A 14,212-nucleotide genomic window follows, 5' to 3' on the forward strand; every position below is an offset into this window, starting at 1 on the left:
ACTCTTGAGATAAGAAAACTATGGTCCAATTTCTGGTTCCAAAGTAAAGTCCAAATAAACTGTCCTACCTAAGAGACCTGCATTATTTTGAGAGAGAACAATCTTCTCCCTCCGGACAGTCACACAAACGCACCTCAGCCAGGCCATCTTCGGCTGTAATCTGCTGCAGCTCATTCACCTTGCCAGACTACAGGTTTTGGTCCCTGCTGTACAAAACCGCTGCCTACCCGTCAGCCCATTACTTCCCTGTCCTCACACGATTACCCTCCGCTGCAGCCCGTTACTTCAGAGCACTCAAGGGGCACGAACTGCCTGTGAGATTTCCCCTTGCTCTTGCCTCCGACTGCAGAAGCACAGCGGTTCAGCTGGTTTTGGTCACTGTGCAGCCATGTAAGAAAGCGGAGGTTTTGAGCCTGAGCATACACAGGAATGGATGCAAACTAGCAACTACCACGCAACAGGCAGACATCTGTTTTCAATTAGCTGCACTAGCTATCCAAAACCTGATTTACCTGAAACCATTTTCCTGAGCATGCCGAAACCAATATCTCAGCAGAGCTACACTTAAAATCACAGTGCACGGATATCAAAGATCTCTGCGTGACTCCAGAGTACAAGTTACAGGTATAAGGACAACAGCATTAATGCTGCATGCGCAGAAGGGGAAGGAAAGACAGAAAAACTGCCTCTCATGGGAAATAAGATTAGTGTATATACTCCCTAATAATTAAGGAGAGAAACCCTGAAAGACAGGGCTACTCTTTATATAACAATGATGCTTCCCATGTTCTGGCTAAGCTGCTGTTTCTTTTCTGAAGACTGTTATCTAAGTCTACTTATGGCTACTGAAAATAAGTTATTTACATGCAATTCTAGGAAGAGGAAGGACAATTTAAAAATACGTCAAATTCAGGTGGCAGGAGTTTTTATTGGAATGCAACCATCTGATCCCCAAATTTGTCAAATAATTCCTACCTAAATTAAATTTAAATGAAGACAATTAACATCTAGTGGGTATTTGCATAGAGCATTTAACAGAGTTAAACAATGTGGTTAATTGTATCTCAGATTTCAGCCAAAGGGCTTCAGCAACCTTCATCTCTCTAGAGAGAGTTCCCCAAAGTGGCTGTATATCAGAAACAAAACCACAGCAGCACAGAGTGTTTTTAAAGCCTTGAAGATTTCAGAAACCGCTACCTTGAAACATGCAGGACACTGTAAAGATGGTATTAACCACGTGAAAGCTATGAACTTTGCCTTTGTATTCCTGCTTTAATATATTGGTTTCCTGTGGAAATTAAAATCAGGGTATTAAAATTAAAATCAGAGACTAATTAATGAAAGTTAAGTGCACTCCAGAGGCAAACCCCTGCCACGTTCCATTTATTCTGTGTCAAAAGCCTAGATAACAGAAGACAGCTGCAGGAAGAGAGCCACAGTCCAAGAGACGGGGCATGCCCGCCATGTGCAAGAGGAGGCTGAAGTGCTGAGCGCCCTCTGCTACTGTTACCTTCAGACTGGAAAGCAGGACAGCCTCACCCCAATGGCCCTGCGCCGGCGTAAAACACACCCTTGAAAGGCAGGGCTAGGAACTCCAGAACTCTGCTTTGATATTCAATGCAGTCTATTCTGTTCAGTGAGGATATGCTTGGCATCACATTCTACATATTTAAGCCAAACTCACTGCTACCATAAACACAGCTCTGTGGAGCTGTAATAGCTGAGGGCCTGCCCTGTGCCAACATAAATGCAGCACTGCTTACGTGTGTCACACAAATCTCTACCTAGCCATGAGATACGGACTTGTTCCTGAGGCACAACTCATTATCAGACCATCTTTCAGCACACAAGTGAATTTGCGTGCACGTCAGCCCAGCAGGCTCATTACCTGAGTTACAGGATTCTTCTTCTTTTGGGTACATTTTGCCTCGTACTCAGGCCTCAGCTGGAGTTGTTGCTGTTCCTCTTCAAAATCAACCAAATCCCACTCATATTTCAGTCTAGCTTGCCGTCTCTTCCAAAACTCCAAGAAAAGTGTAACTGCAATTTGGAAATGTTAAAATAAAATTAAAGGAGAAGTTAAGAAGTTCATGAACCAAGTTAAACTCTTTTCTGCATTGGCTTCTATTCTGCTATTATTTATCCTCACAGTGTAACCCTTCTGTTTTTGTTAACTACCTATTAAAGTCCTCAACTAAGACCATACTATGGATTAAGTAATTTATCAGCTACCTGAATTCCAGAATTGGTTGACAAGGAGGATGCTAAGACAGGACATGGGTATTTCCATGGTTATGACGACCACAATCAGTTACAGTTTAACTGCTTTTCATACACAAATAGCAACATGGAATTGACAAAGGAACATGGTAATTCAACTAGTTGCTTGAGTATAAACCCGTAACACATGAACAGCTATTACAAGTAAGGAGAACTGTTTTCAAGTAGAATGTTCAAAGATTTCTGTTGCTTTTTGATTATTACTCGATATCATGGCCGTTTTAAAGACAGCGAATGTCTGATGTTTTCATATGATTAAGAGTGAGGCTGGCTTAAGAAAGTTTTAAGGCACGAGGGAACTGATTTCATATATAAAATAAACAACATTATTGTATTATGTAAGGTTTAAAAAGCCCTCCAAAAACTACTTTAAAATGTAAACCTTTGGTAATCTGATTGTTCATGTTTGAAGTGGAGAGGCTTTACGGTTTTCACAAACCCAGGAAAGCTTATCTTCTGCAGTTCTAAAATCTTTTGCTAGTACTTCCTGAATGACTAATCCATGTCACTCAAAGGCTGGTGCTTAAAACCAAGAGAAGTTTTCAAAAATGGCCATACAACGTCATCTTATTTGATTTTTTTTTGAGAGTGCTCTACAAAAAAATTTGTGGCTGGGTCCTTCGATGACAAATATACAAACAGATTTTCTATTAGCATACAGAGATCTTTGTGTGTTAATGAAATATCTATATTCAAATCGAAGATTTAATTATGATATTTCATAGAAACTGTATGAAACAGGAGACAAGGTACTTAAGGAAATAAGAAACAATAACTACACTATCCTGCATCTATAAACCTTCACAGAGTTTAAGAAAAGAACATGTATTCAAGACTCTGAATGAGTATCACTTGGTGTGAAGCCGTGCTTATAGAGTCAGGAAATCCACCTATTTCTGCACCATCAAAACATACTATAATGTATGAACTTCACTGGAGTAGAAGCCAACCAATTCTCATCCTAAAAGTGCTGCTAATGAAGTGGGCATGCTGGACCACCATCCAGTGAAAGGACACGGCTCTCTGCTCCTTCACAGGGACACTGATCATGTGCAGGGCTCAGCAGAGAGGGCTCTTACGAGGACTGCCTAAGGTAGGACCACTCTAAGGTTACTAAGGAAAGAAACAAATGTTAGCAGTTAGAGCACGCAGTGCTTATGATATCCTAGATATCTGCTGGATTTTGTTTAGGTTTGTTTAAGCCCAGTCCCTCTGTAACTTTAAATTATTTTTACTCCTTCATCACTTTTGCATCTGGGGGAGAATATTAAAGCAAAGCCATTATTCCTCTCCTCCTCAATTCCAGTGTCCCTCAGCAGTTTGGCCAAGATCTCCTTATTGCTCGACATAAAACTTATCGACTGTACTCACCCCATATGCCCATGAAAATAGCAAAAAAGAGAGTTGCCACGTTGTCAAACAAATAGGAATACTGCAACAGAACACACAGGAACAGGTTGGTACCAAAACAGTTTTCAGGGTGAACAAAAATGACAAGTGGCTGGAGAACCAGATACAGACCTCTGAGGACGCACAGGTGGTGTTTAGTCTCCAGTATTCGCACTCTCGGTCACAAAGAGGGCACATGATGATCTCTCCTCCAATTGCAGGGTCACAGATTTCTTTGCTGAGGAGAAAATATTGTACAGTATCTGTTTTCATAGCATCTTAAGAGCTTGCTATATGAAATTTATTTTTAAAAAATGAATTAAGAGCTTCATTTGTTCAAAGCTCAACATCTGCAGCTTCACAGAGAAGATGCCAAGTCTTGTCATTCACTGGTGTTAACCTGGAGCTGGTCAGGGCAAGCCAAGGAACGTAGCAGCTGCTACAAGGACAACTAGCAATTCACTTGGTATGGGCTTTCTGCTTCTATCAGTAACGAATCAGAAGTCCGTAAGGAGCCATACTGCACATGCACTGCTTTCAGGCGAGATATAACCCATGTTATTTCTCATCAGGTTAGCAATGCGTTCAAGACACCTGTACTAAAAGCAGAGGTATTAATTCAGCTTTGCTGTCTGCAGTAAAATTTGCTACTTTGATTGAACTACTACAGTGGGCAAAGTTTACAATCCTTTGATAGTCCTTCAGTGTCCAGAGAAATCTGCACAGGTATAGCAGTATTCCCAGGTGAATTCTGAACCTAGCTAAAATGTAAGTCTCAAAATGACAGAATTCAATAGAATGGATGATAATTTTAACCTGTTACTCATCTTTTATGGTTAAACCTCAAAATTTTCTGGAAGCCTTCTAATAAAAAACAATGTCAACCCTCTTTTCCGCTCCCCACCCATCCACCCGCCCCAAATCCCCGAATACAATGAATCTTGTGACCCTTCAAAAAACAATGCTTATTTACAAAAGAAGCAAACCCTGGCTTCCAAGATACTGGATCCCTCTTTGATGGGAGAACACTGCTGATCTGTGCTGTACTCGTGCTTTCAGTAGTTAGTACAAATGACGACCTACACAAAAAGGTCAATGGACTGCTCTGCCAGACAGATTAAAATAGGAAAGCTTAAGGCAACAATGAACACTTGAAACAACTGATTTTGAGAGATGCCAGTGGTAGCCTTAGGACTTTATGTATTGCAGGTACTCCAGTATAAAACGCTGTTGCCAAATGGGAATAAAATATTGCTTTTCACCTACAAATTGAGTCTTACTAATTAATAGTCACAAGTTCTGCCTTAGCCACAAGTTCTGCCTTAGCTGTCCACCACCATTTGAGTCAATAAAGATAGATAAAGAACAAATTAATCTGCTCTGACAAGCTTTAAAAGCTTGTTATCTGTCTTTTTTGCAAGAAGAAAGTTTTCATATTGCTTAGCTTTTTCCGCTATAAGCCCAAAAGATTGCCAAAATTACACTCACCTGCTCATATTTTTGTCCATTGTACACAAACCATAAAAAAAACACATTAAGCCAACAACTGCTGCAAGGAATAACATCTCAGTGTAAAATCCCAGCCAGGCAAAATAGATTCCAATCTTCTCACCATAGTACTTCCTGAATACAGAGAAAACGCAATTAACAGGAATACAAAGCAAAGTATAAAACTGCAATAGAGCAAACCGGCCAGAGTCAAAAATGGAACACTTGGCAAAATTCTCATTTAACTGAAGAGGAAATGCATTGATGCACGCTGAAAAAACTGTATTTGAAGCTAGCTGCGAGAAGTTACACAAGCTCAATGAACAAAATATATGGCCTCTTTTGACCCTTTTTTCCCTCCTGGCAGAAGCTCCAGCTTTAAAATTACTCTTTTCCCTTTCCACGGGTTAATATAAATGAAGACTTACTTTATTTTCCAAGGAGTTACACAAAATGAAACTGGGCACAACAGTTCTGATCATATGGTTGGAACCAGTGAGTAATTCACAGAAACACAACTGGCTGTGTTAAAAATGGGGCAACTGTAACCCGTGAATAAAGTAATGTTTTTGTTATATTGTATGAACTGACTCAAAGAAATCTTGGGCAAGGCTAGTTCAAATTCAGATTTAGTACTGAATTCAGAGTCCAGCCTCAGAAACTGATTTCATCACTGTTTTTAAGTCTGTATTGAAATTTCAAAATTTCAAACCAACCTTCGAAAATTGTGGCAGATATCGATTATAAAATCCAAGATATTCTTCATACAGGCTCCCCTACAGCGGAATTACCTGTAAGATACCTGACCCCAAGAGCACTGTCTAGATTTCAAGAGGCTTGATTTGAGACAAAGCATGTTTCCAGTTGCTAGTAAAAACCTGCATCGTGTCCTCCAAGGACCTAGTGCCCAATTAAGGAGCCAGTTCTCGTCAAATCTTAGAAGTAGTAAAAGGTTCCCAGCACGATCAAGCTACAAATGAATACACGCTTGTATTGCAGTGAAAACCAAGTAAATATAATAAAGCACAGGCAGTATTTTACCTGATGAGGTCCAAAGGCTGTTCTTTGTAGAACTGCAAGAAACGGGCCCACTCCATGTACAGCGTGTATCTCTCGTTGTCACAGTTTTGATCATTTGCCTTTTTCCAGTACTGGCACTGCGAGCAAATCAGAGTAAAGGCAAAACACCTGACTGACAGACTCAAATAGTCCATTAAAAGAAATGAACATTGATGATGCATCCTTCTTAAGATTATGCCAATTAAACTGATTTGAAATTCAACCTTAGCACTCTACTTCACCACTTTATTTAAGTGGAACCCTTTTACACGTGTTTTAAGGTTATACACGTTTTCAGAAAACATTTTCTGCCTTAGACATTAAGTCAACCTGGGCTGTAACCACATCACGCTACTTTACGCCAGTGTTGTGCCAGTACAACATACTCGTTTGCACTGGTAGATTACTGCAGTGACTGGTTTGTTCCTTTACGCTGGCAAAGCACGTGCAGTTGCAGAAGTTCAACCTTCCCTAAAGCAGAAAACCACCATTTTACTCCAGCTTCATTAAAAATAATGCAAATTTAAATCCTGTTCTCTGTACTTCTGAATCAGGCTCTCATTGTAAACTGCACAACCAAAAGCATTTCACCCAGAGATGTAAATTAGGGGATGTAAATTAAAGTTGTTTCCTGCCTCCAGCCATAGCACTGTAACGTACTCCACGCCACGGTTTCTCAAGCTGTATAGTGCAAGGACGTGCAAAATGAAATTCTGACTCTAATTAACTTCAGTGGTGGTCACCACTATCATGTATCTACCTGTCAAATACTACGAGAATTTTGGAAGTGCATCCATTTCTGAGGAATTAAAACCAGCACAAAATCACCACAGTTTCTGACAGCTCTTGCAATTTCATTTTGTGTTGCAGAACTCCGCCTTCAGAAATACTTTGCTATGTCAAATATTACGTTTGTGATCTCGGTTTCCCTTTTGTCCTGACTGTCCCTCAATGACAAAGAAAAGCATGAAAATTGGTTACTAAATATAAATCGAGATGTTTAAAACACCTAGAGTTTGCATTTTTAAAATATTTTAAAAGGTTAAATACTTATTTTCTAGACAATGATTTGTGAGTCTGTCTCATGATTTTGGATTTTTTTTCCAGCGATTTCTTTGCATTTAAGGTCGCCTGTACTTGTATAGGAGAGAGTCTTGTACAACTGCTTTTTATGATCTGTGTTTTTGGTAGTCCCAACAGTATGAAGTACCTCCCAGCCTAGGCTACTCTTCTACAGCCTAGACTCTGAGCAGCTAAACTTTCCGCCTGAAAACTTAAGGAATGTCCATTCATCCGTTCCTTTTCATTTTCTAAAGAAGAAAGAAGTATTTTAAAACATTGAAAAATATAAATCTATATGAAGTATCTTGTGGTAGAATTCAGATATAAATAAGCAATTTAAGTTCACTAAAGCATTGTGACAAATCTCTAAGTATTAAAAACAAGGAGAGAATTTAAGATTTAAGCAACAAATTAAACACAACATTCAGAAGGAAAAAAAAAAGAAGAAATTTTAAAAAAAAATCATAAAATATGGTAACCCATCTCTCTCTTGTTTTCTCCAAGGGATTTCAGGGCTAAATCCATACGTGTTGTATTAAAAATTGACACTACAGCAAAACTGAACACCAGTATTCACCATCCTGACCGTACTTCCAATATTTGCAGTTGCTCACCAAAGCTCACTAGGAGGTGGACAGGTGACCACCCCACACTGAACTGCAGGGCTCGTGCCACTCATCTGGCTTCCGTCCCAACACGGTATAATCCCAAGGGTATTTATGTAACTACAGCGTATGGATGAACACACCCTATACACACACTGCTGAATGCGTGCACCTACAGTAGGTGTGCATTCCCTGTTAGCATCTTCCTGATGTACCACCGCATAGTCTGTATCATAAACATCAAAGGCATATACTATGGAATAAGCCTCTTACACGTTATGTGACAGACACATAAGTATATCCTAGAAAGACTCAGCTCCCGTACACGTGCATAGGAAGAAACAGAGCAGCACATAAAAGCCAAATAGTAGGGCCGGCAGATGTGTCCTGTGTATTATAAACCAAAATCAATTACTGGGACAAACGAAGTGTTTGAGTGGATTTTCATTTCTGCTGGAAACAGCAAATGTCACAGTAGGTAGAAGAGTAAAAAACTCGGGGAAATGGTCAAGGGAGCAGAAAGCTAAAATACTTACGTCATGAAGAGGGTATGCAGCTGAGTAGGTGCCATTATTCAGCAGTCTCTTAATCCCAAACTTTTTCTTCCCTTCTTCTGTTCCATACGGGCAACGTGTAAGAATATAATTAACCTGGGATTCAGACACAAGGACTTCAGACCTTTCCTGCTTTAAGGCCATTTAATAGAAACCTTTAAAAGCTGTGCACTGTGTATAATCTGCAGGAATAATACACAAACAGTGTTTCTTCAGAAAGCCCTACCCTGTATGAGACCAGAGCGCACGCTTGCCTTGCCAATGTCTAGAAGATCCATATCAACAAATACTATTCCAGATTTATAAGAAAGATGCACAGCCATCTAGGTCTCCTCATATTTACCCACAGATATCACAGTTTATATACTCACTCCTTGCATGAATATTCCTACAGGACTGTGTAAATCCACATGTGAAAAGAAGTAGACAAATTCACATACGTACTATTCTGTTTCTCATGGACGGTGAGAAGAAAGTGTTCTCGTCATTAATGAGGTACAGCTCCTGCTTATCCTTGCTGAATGGGGCTGTGAAATAATCCGGCTCGGGGTGCATCACCTTGTCAGGAAGCCTGAGCGGGGCAAGCATACAGTCCAGGGGGTTCTCCACCGTTGAGGGAATGTCGTTTTCCTTGATGGGAACTTTTATGTTCAGCACTTCTGCATACGTGATCAGAACCTCCCATGGGGCATGGATCTTCACAAAATAAATCTTGCCATTTTCAGATTCCTGACCCATAAAAGTTAAATCAGACATCAGATTAAACTGTGTTTTATTGCAAGATTTATGAGAAGTTACTATACAAAATTTGTTGCCTTTTACATATTTTTGAAAGCTTTAAAAAAAAAAAGGGGAGAATAGGGGGATTTTTTAATATATATGTATTTTATTTTTTTAGGTGAAAAGCTTATTCGAGTGGTTGTTTGTTAATAAAGATAATCTTTGCACTATTAAAAGTTCCCAAAGGCTTTTCAAACTCCATTATCTTTGCACACTGAGGCCTGAAAACTCTCATTACACTCTGAGGGCATTGGAAACACAAGGGTTTGCTGTGCAGGGCTGGCCACTTCGCAGCCCAGGCGTCCTGCAGACCACCCTGCTGGACTGCGAAGCTGTTCTCTTGCCCGGAGGGGGCAGCTTTCATCCAGCAGAGCGTAGGAGACTCCTCGCAAAAGGGAGTTACCAACCACAGCTCAGACCTGTTACAGTCTCACAGCTATGATAAGAAATAATCTTATCACAGGCCTCAGCCCACAGTATATATTCTTCTAGTCCTCCTCTGCATACACAGGAGAAAACAGCAATCCGAAGGTATTTTGAACATGTCGCTCAATGAATCCCTGTCTTTGGAGGTTACGGAGTCTAAACGTCAAGAGTTGTTTTGTCCCACTCGATCTCTGGCAGAAGAAAAAAAAGCATGCTGACTCATGAAGTCAGCATCCCATGTTCTCAAGTTATTAAACAAAACAGAAAGACTGATCAAACATCCTCCAGTTGTTACACCAGAGTCCTTCCTCATCCTAATTACAACATCCAGTGGGCATATACTAATCTATTAGTATAGATTCCAAACATTCCAAGTTGTTAGGTGGGATTAGATCTCGCTGTGATCATGCTTCTCATTTACATGGTTAAATGAAGCCACAGCTATTTTGGAACTGCTTTCTTTTTGTTATGAAACCAAAACCCATCACTTCCTCTTGAATTAGAATTATTTTCCGCAATTCTTATGAACTTATCTGGAAAAATAACTCAAACAGACCCATTAAGCTTGTTTCACTTGAATTAGTTGCACTCCACAGGAATCTGTTAGAAAAATCTATATTTCTTCTCAAAGAAACAAAGTGGAATACATTAATTAGTAATTTGCAGGTCTATTTCTTTGCTCTTAATTTTTCTTTTTTTTTCTTTTACCTTCTTATCTTCCGTTTCTAGTTCCAAACCAGCCTTTTGCAAATTGCTCTCAAATTCTTTTCTTCTTTCCTGAAGAGAAATAAACACACTTTATTAACTGATGAAGTTCGCAAATAACTGATCACTTACTGATGACTTCGCGGAGTTTGACTCCTCCTAACTACCCCGCTGACAACCCCTCAATGCTATGTGACCTTTGTAAAAGAAAGCAGACCAACAGACAAAAACCAGCTGATGCATACCAGGCCACTTCCGAGCCAAGGCCTGCCTAGCATGGCAACACATCAGGAAACGCATTGGCTAGCAACAGGAAACCTATTTGTTAGGAATAGGATCATAAACTGCAGTCTTGTTAACCAGTGTCATGGTTTAACCCAGCAGGCAGCTAAAAACCACGCTGCCATTTGCACACGCTCCCCCCACTCCAGCCAGTGGATGGGGGACACAATTGGGGAAAAAAAACCAAAAAAAGATTCATCGGTTGAGATAAAGACAGTTTAATAGGACAGAAAAGGAAGGGAAAATTAGTAACAGTAATAAAATAATATACAAAATAAGTGGTGCACAATGCAATTGCTCACCACCTGCTGACTGACACCCAGCCAGTCACTGGGCAGCGGCCCCTCAGCCAACTGACCCCAGTTTATGTACTGGGCATGATGTCCTATGGTATGGAATATCCCTTTGGTCAGCTGGGGTCAGCTGGCCTGGCTGGGCCCCCTCCCAGCTTCTGCATCTCCAGCCTTCTCCATTGGTAGAGCATGAGAAGCTGAAATGTCCTGACTTAGTGTAAGCGCTGCTCAGCAGCAGCAACTAAAACGTCAGTGTGTTATCAACGTGACTCTCATCCTAAATCCGAAACACAGCACTGGGAAGAAAATTAGCTCTATCCCAGCTGAATCCAGGACACCAGAGAAGTAAATGAAATCATGTCTTCAACGTTTCTGACTCTTTGGAAGCGTGGTGTTTGTGGTGTATTATTTTTCAAGTTTAGCTATATTTCTAAGAGAATGTTAAAAACAGATGAAAAGAAAAATTCTGGAAGCACCCAGAAGGCTGATCGCTTATAGTAACATCCAGTTAGCAGTTTAACAAGCGTGCCTAATACAGATGTTCAGGTACTGATTCCAGACAACTCAAACAGTATGCTTCACCAACAAGGTAATTGTAAACCTGGATAAGACTAACAAATCATCACATGTAAGCTTATGTGTGCTCAGCTTGCATAAAGTCAGCGTGGACTTCATGCAGAGATAAATAAACCTGCCTGTGGCAGTGCATGATGGCTGCACGACCTCTGTGAGTTTGAGACTCTCCTTGAACTCTCTGTTTTGCCAAGTAATTCCTAGGCGGCGTCTTTAGGTAAGAACATTTTCTTCCCTTTCTTCCCTGTAGACTACAATTTTTGCTCCTGTTGGGAGACTGAATTGAATTTCTTTTTAATTATATAAAATTTGCTGAAGAACTGCCAGAATAACTACAAGTTAAGCTGAATACTGAGTCCTAGTCTCTTTAGAATGCAGTAGCTAGGCTACCAATTTATTTCTAGTTAAAATTTGCAATGCTGTGTGTGATGTTTTCTCTATTGAAAGTTCTTAAATGATGTTTTTGAAACACACTTAAAAAAACCCAAAACACCATAGTTTTCAGCCAATTTCCTTTTCCTGCAGGTCTGTGAGGAGCAGGCTGCCCTATTTGTATTTCAGTTTGCATAAACTACTCAGATAAACACATACAGACTGAAGAATAGCTTTAACGGTCCTCAAATCTATGTTAAGATACATTGATATATATTTTCCTGTGTTAGTGGCCTTGCATTTTTACCTGTCACATCTGATTTTGCCAAGTGTTATTAGATATTAAACACTGGCCTAGGTAAACTTGCAAATATGATAATTCCTGAGTTCTAGCACATGCTGGGGGCAAATGCAATTCCGTGCATTATTTTTTAATTCATGTATCCCACAAACCTGCCTACTTGCACCCATATAAACACAACCGTTCACTGACCAGCTGATCTGACAGAACAATTCAACTAAAAGGTGATTTATGATTACATTCAAAAGTGCTATATAAAAGCTGACATTCAAGCCTGGTATCCAAAGCTATGTTGCTGTGCTAAATTACGTTTTCCCCAAACAAAGCACGCGGGCGTGCATTCTTTCCCCAGCAAACACTGGAGGAGAGCCAAGTGAGTCAGCTCAGAGGGTTCTCTGCCACCAGACACCAGCCAGCTCCTCCTCCAGCTGCGCAGCTTAACAACCGACAGAGCCAAAGGGTCCGTCCCCATCTTACTGACCTTTCCTTACTACATACTTAGTGTGATAAATTGCAGTGCTCTAATAGAAATTATGCTCTCTTTACCACCTTGCTCTCTTCCCATAAGCCACCTTCTCTGAAACCCATGAGAATGTACTGTACTTCCCAGTCACCTGAAACAACCACCTTTAAAAGGAAATCAATTTGCTGCAAAAATATAACAATGCTCCCCCTTTTCTTGCCAAATAATGGATTTCTTCATGTCGGTGTCCAAGACTTAGAACAGAAAAAATGTACCCTTGGACCCAGGGCTGTTTTGTTCTAATATGTACTTGTAAGAATTTTAAGCCTACCGTACCAAATGTAAAAAAGCTAGTCCTGGTGCATGTATTTGTGACTCCACTATAGATGCCACTCTGCAGTCAGAGGGAAGCAACATAAGTAATCACATTAGTGAAGACCAGTAGTAGCCGGCTAATGCCCTTCCTCACATTGTTTCAGTAGAGTTCTTAAGCCCCTCTGAAGTACCTGTAAAAGACTGAAACCACATTTTCTGAGACCACTGTGGCCTATATAGGCAAGAGGCCAGTAGTGCACTCATGTCTCCAAACACTGCTGTGGATACCCCACATACTTGTACAGAGTATCTTTACCATCTACCATATGCTTAGCTGTAATGAACTGTCCTGATAAGAATAACAAAGCAAGATCCAAAGTCCAGAAGTACTAATATGCCCAACGCAGATGCAACACTGCATGATTACTCACCTAAAAAAGACAGACAACTGTTATTAACCTGTTTTTTCATTACAGGGCTGTTACTGCTAGTAATAACAATCAATAAACAGGAGATAAACAATTTTAAGTTCACACCATACTATTCCTTCACCAAACTCCTCCTCCTTGCTTTTCCCCTTCATTTAGGCAGGGAGCACCAAGCTTATAAAAGCTGTTTACATATGAGGATGCTCAGGCTCATTCTAACTGCAGTCACGGGCAGGACATGGGGAAATAAATATGGCCTTTCATCATTCAGAGAATCACAGAATCACAAAGTGGTAGGGGTTGGAAGGGACCTCCAGAGATCATCTCATCCAAACCCCCTGCTTGAGCAGGCACACCCAGAGCAGGGGGCACAGGAATGCGTCCAGGCGGGGTGTGAATGTCTCCAGGGAAGGGACTCCACACCCTCCCTGGGCAGCCTGTGCCCCTGCTCTGGCACACGCACAGGGAAGGGGTTTTTTCTCATATTGATGTGGAACTTCCTGTGTTCCACCTTGTGCCCGTCACCCCTTGGCCTGTCGTTGGGCACTAATGAAAAGAGTCCAGTCCCATCGTCCTGACACCCACCCTTTAGATTTTTACAGGTATTGATGAGATCCCTCCTCAGTCTTCTCTTGCCCAGGCTGAACAAACCCAGGTCTCTCAGCCTTTCCTCATAAGGGAGATGCGCCAGCCCCCTGATCATCTTGGCAGCTCTCCGCTGGACTTGCTCAGGCAGTTCCCTGTCCTTCTTAAACTGGGGAGCCCCAAACTGGACACAGCACTCCAGATGTGGTCTCACTAGGGCAGAGCAGAGGGGGAGGATAGCCTCCCATGACC

The 14,212-nt window shown here is 40.9% G+C and overlaps 1 protein-coding gene across 3 annotated transcripts in view; it reads right to left on the reverse strand.

Annotated features, from left to right (window-relative positions):
* The window catches only part of ANO5 (anoctamin 5), a 63,494-nt gene that overhangs the window by 15,777 nt on the left and 33,505 nt on the right, over window positions 1-14,212 (reverse strand). For all 3 annotated transcript variants that reach the window (XM_075094967.1, XM_075094966.1, XM_075094965.1), the window contains 8 exons: window positions 10,352-10,420; window positions 8,882-9,166; window positions 8,420-8,533; window positions 6,199-6,314; window positions 5,158-5,292; window positions 3,802-3,907; window positions 3,652-3,712; window positions 1,889-2,040 (listed from right to left, as the gene is read on the reverse strand). In XM_075094967.1, coding sequence (XP_074951068.1) covers window positions 1,889-2,040; window positions 3,652-3,712; window positions 3,802-3,907; window positions 5,158-5,292; window positions 6,199-6,314; window positions 8,420-8,533; window positions 8,882-9,166; window positions 10,352-10,420 — 1,038 coding nt within the window. The remainder of the gene's footprint in view (window positions 1-1,888; window positions 2,041-3,651; window positions 3,713-3,801; window positions 3,908-5,157; window positions 5,293-6,198; window positions 6,315-8,419; window positions 8,534-8,881; window positions 9,167-10,351; window positions 10,421-14,212) is intronic.

Source organism: Phalacrocorax aristotelis, chromosome 5 (assembly GCF_949628215.1).
Source record: "Phalacrocorax aristotelis chromosome 5, bGulAri2.1, whole genome shotgun sequence".
NCBI classification, from domain to species: domain Eukaryota; kingdom Metazoa; phylum Chordata; class Aves; order Suliformes; family Phalacrocoracidae; genus Phalacrocorax; species Phalacrocorax aristotelis.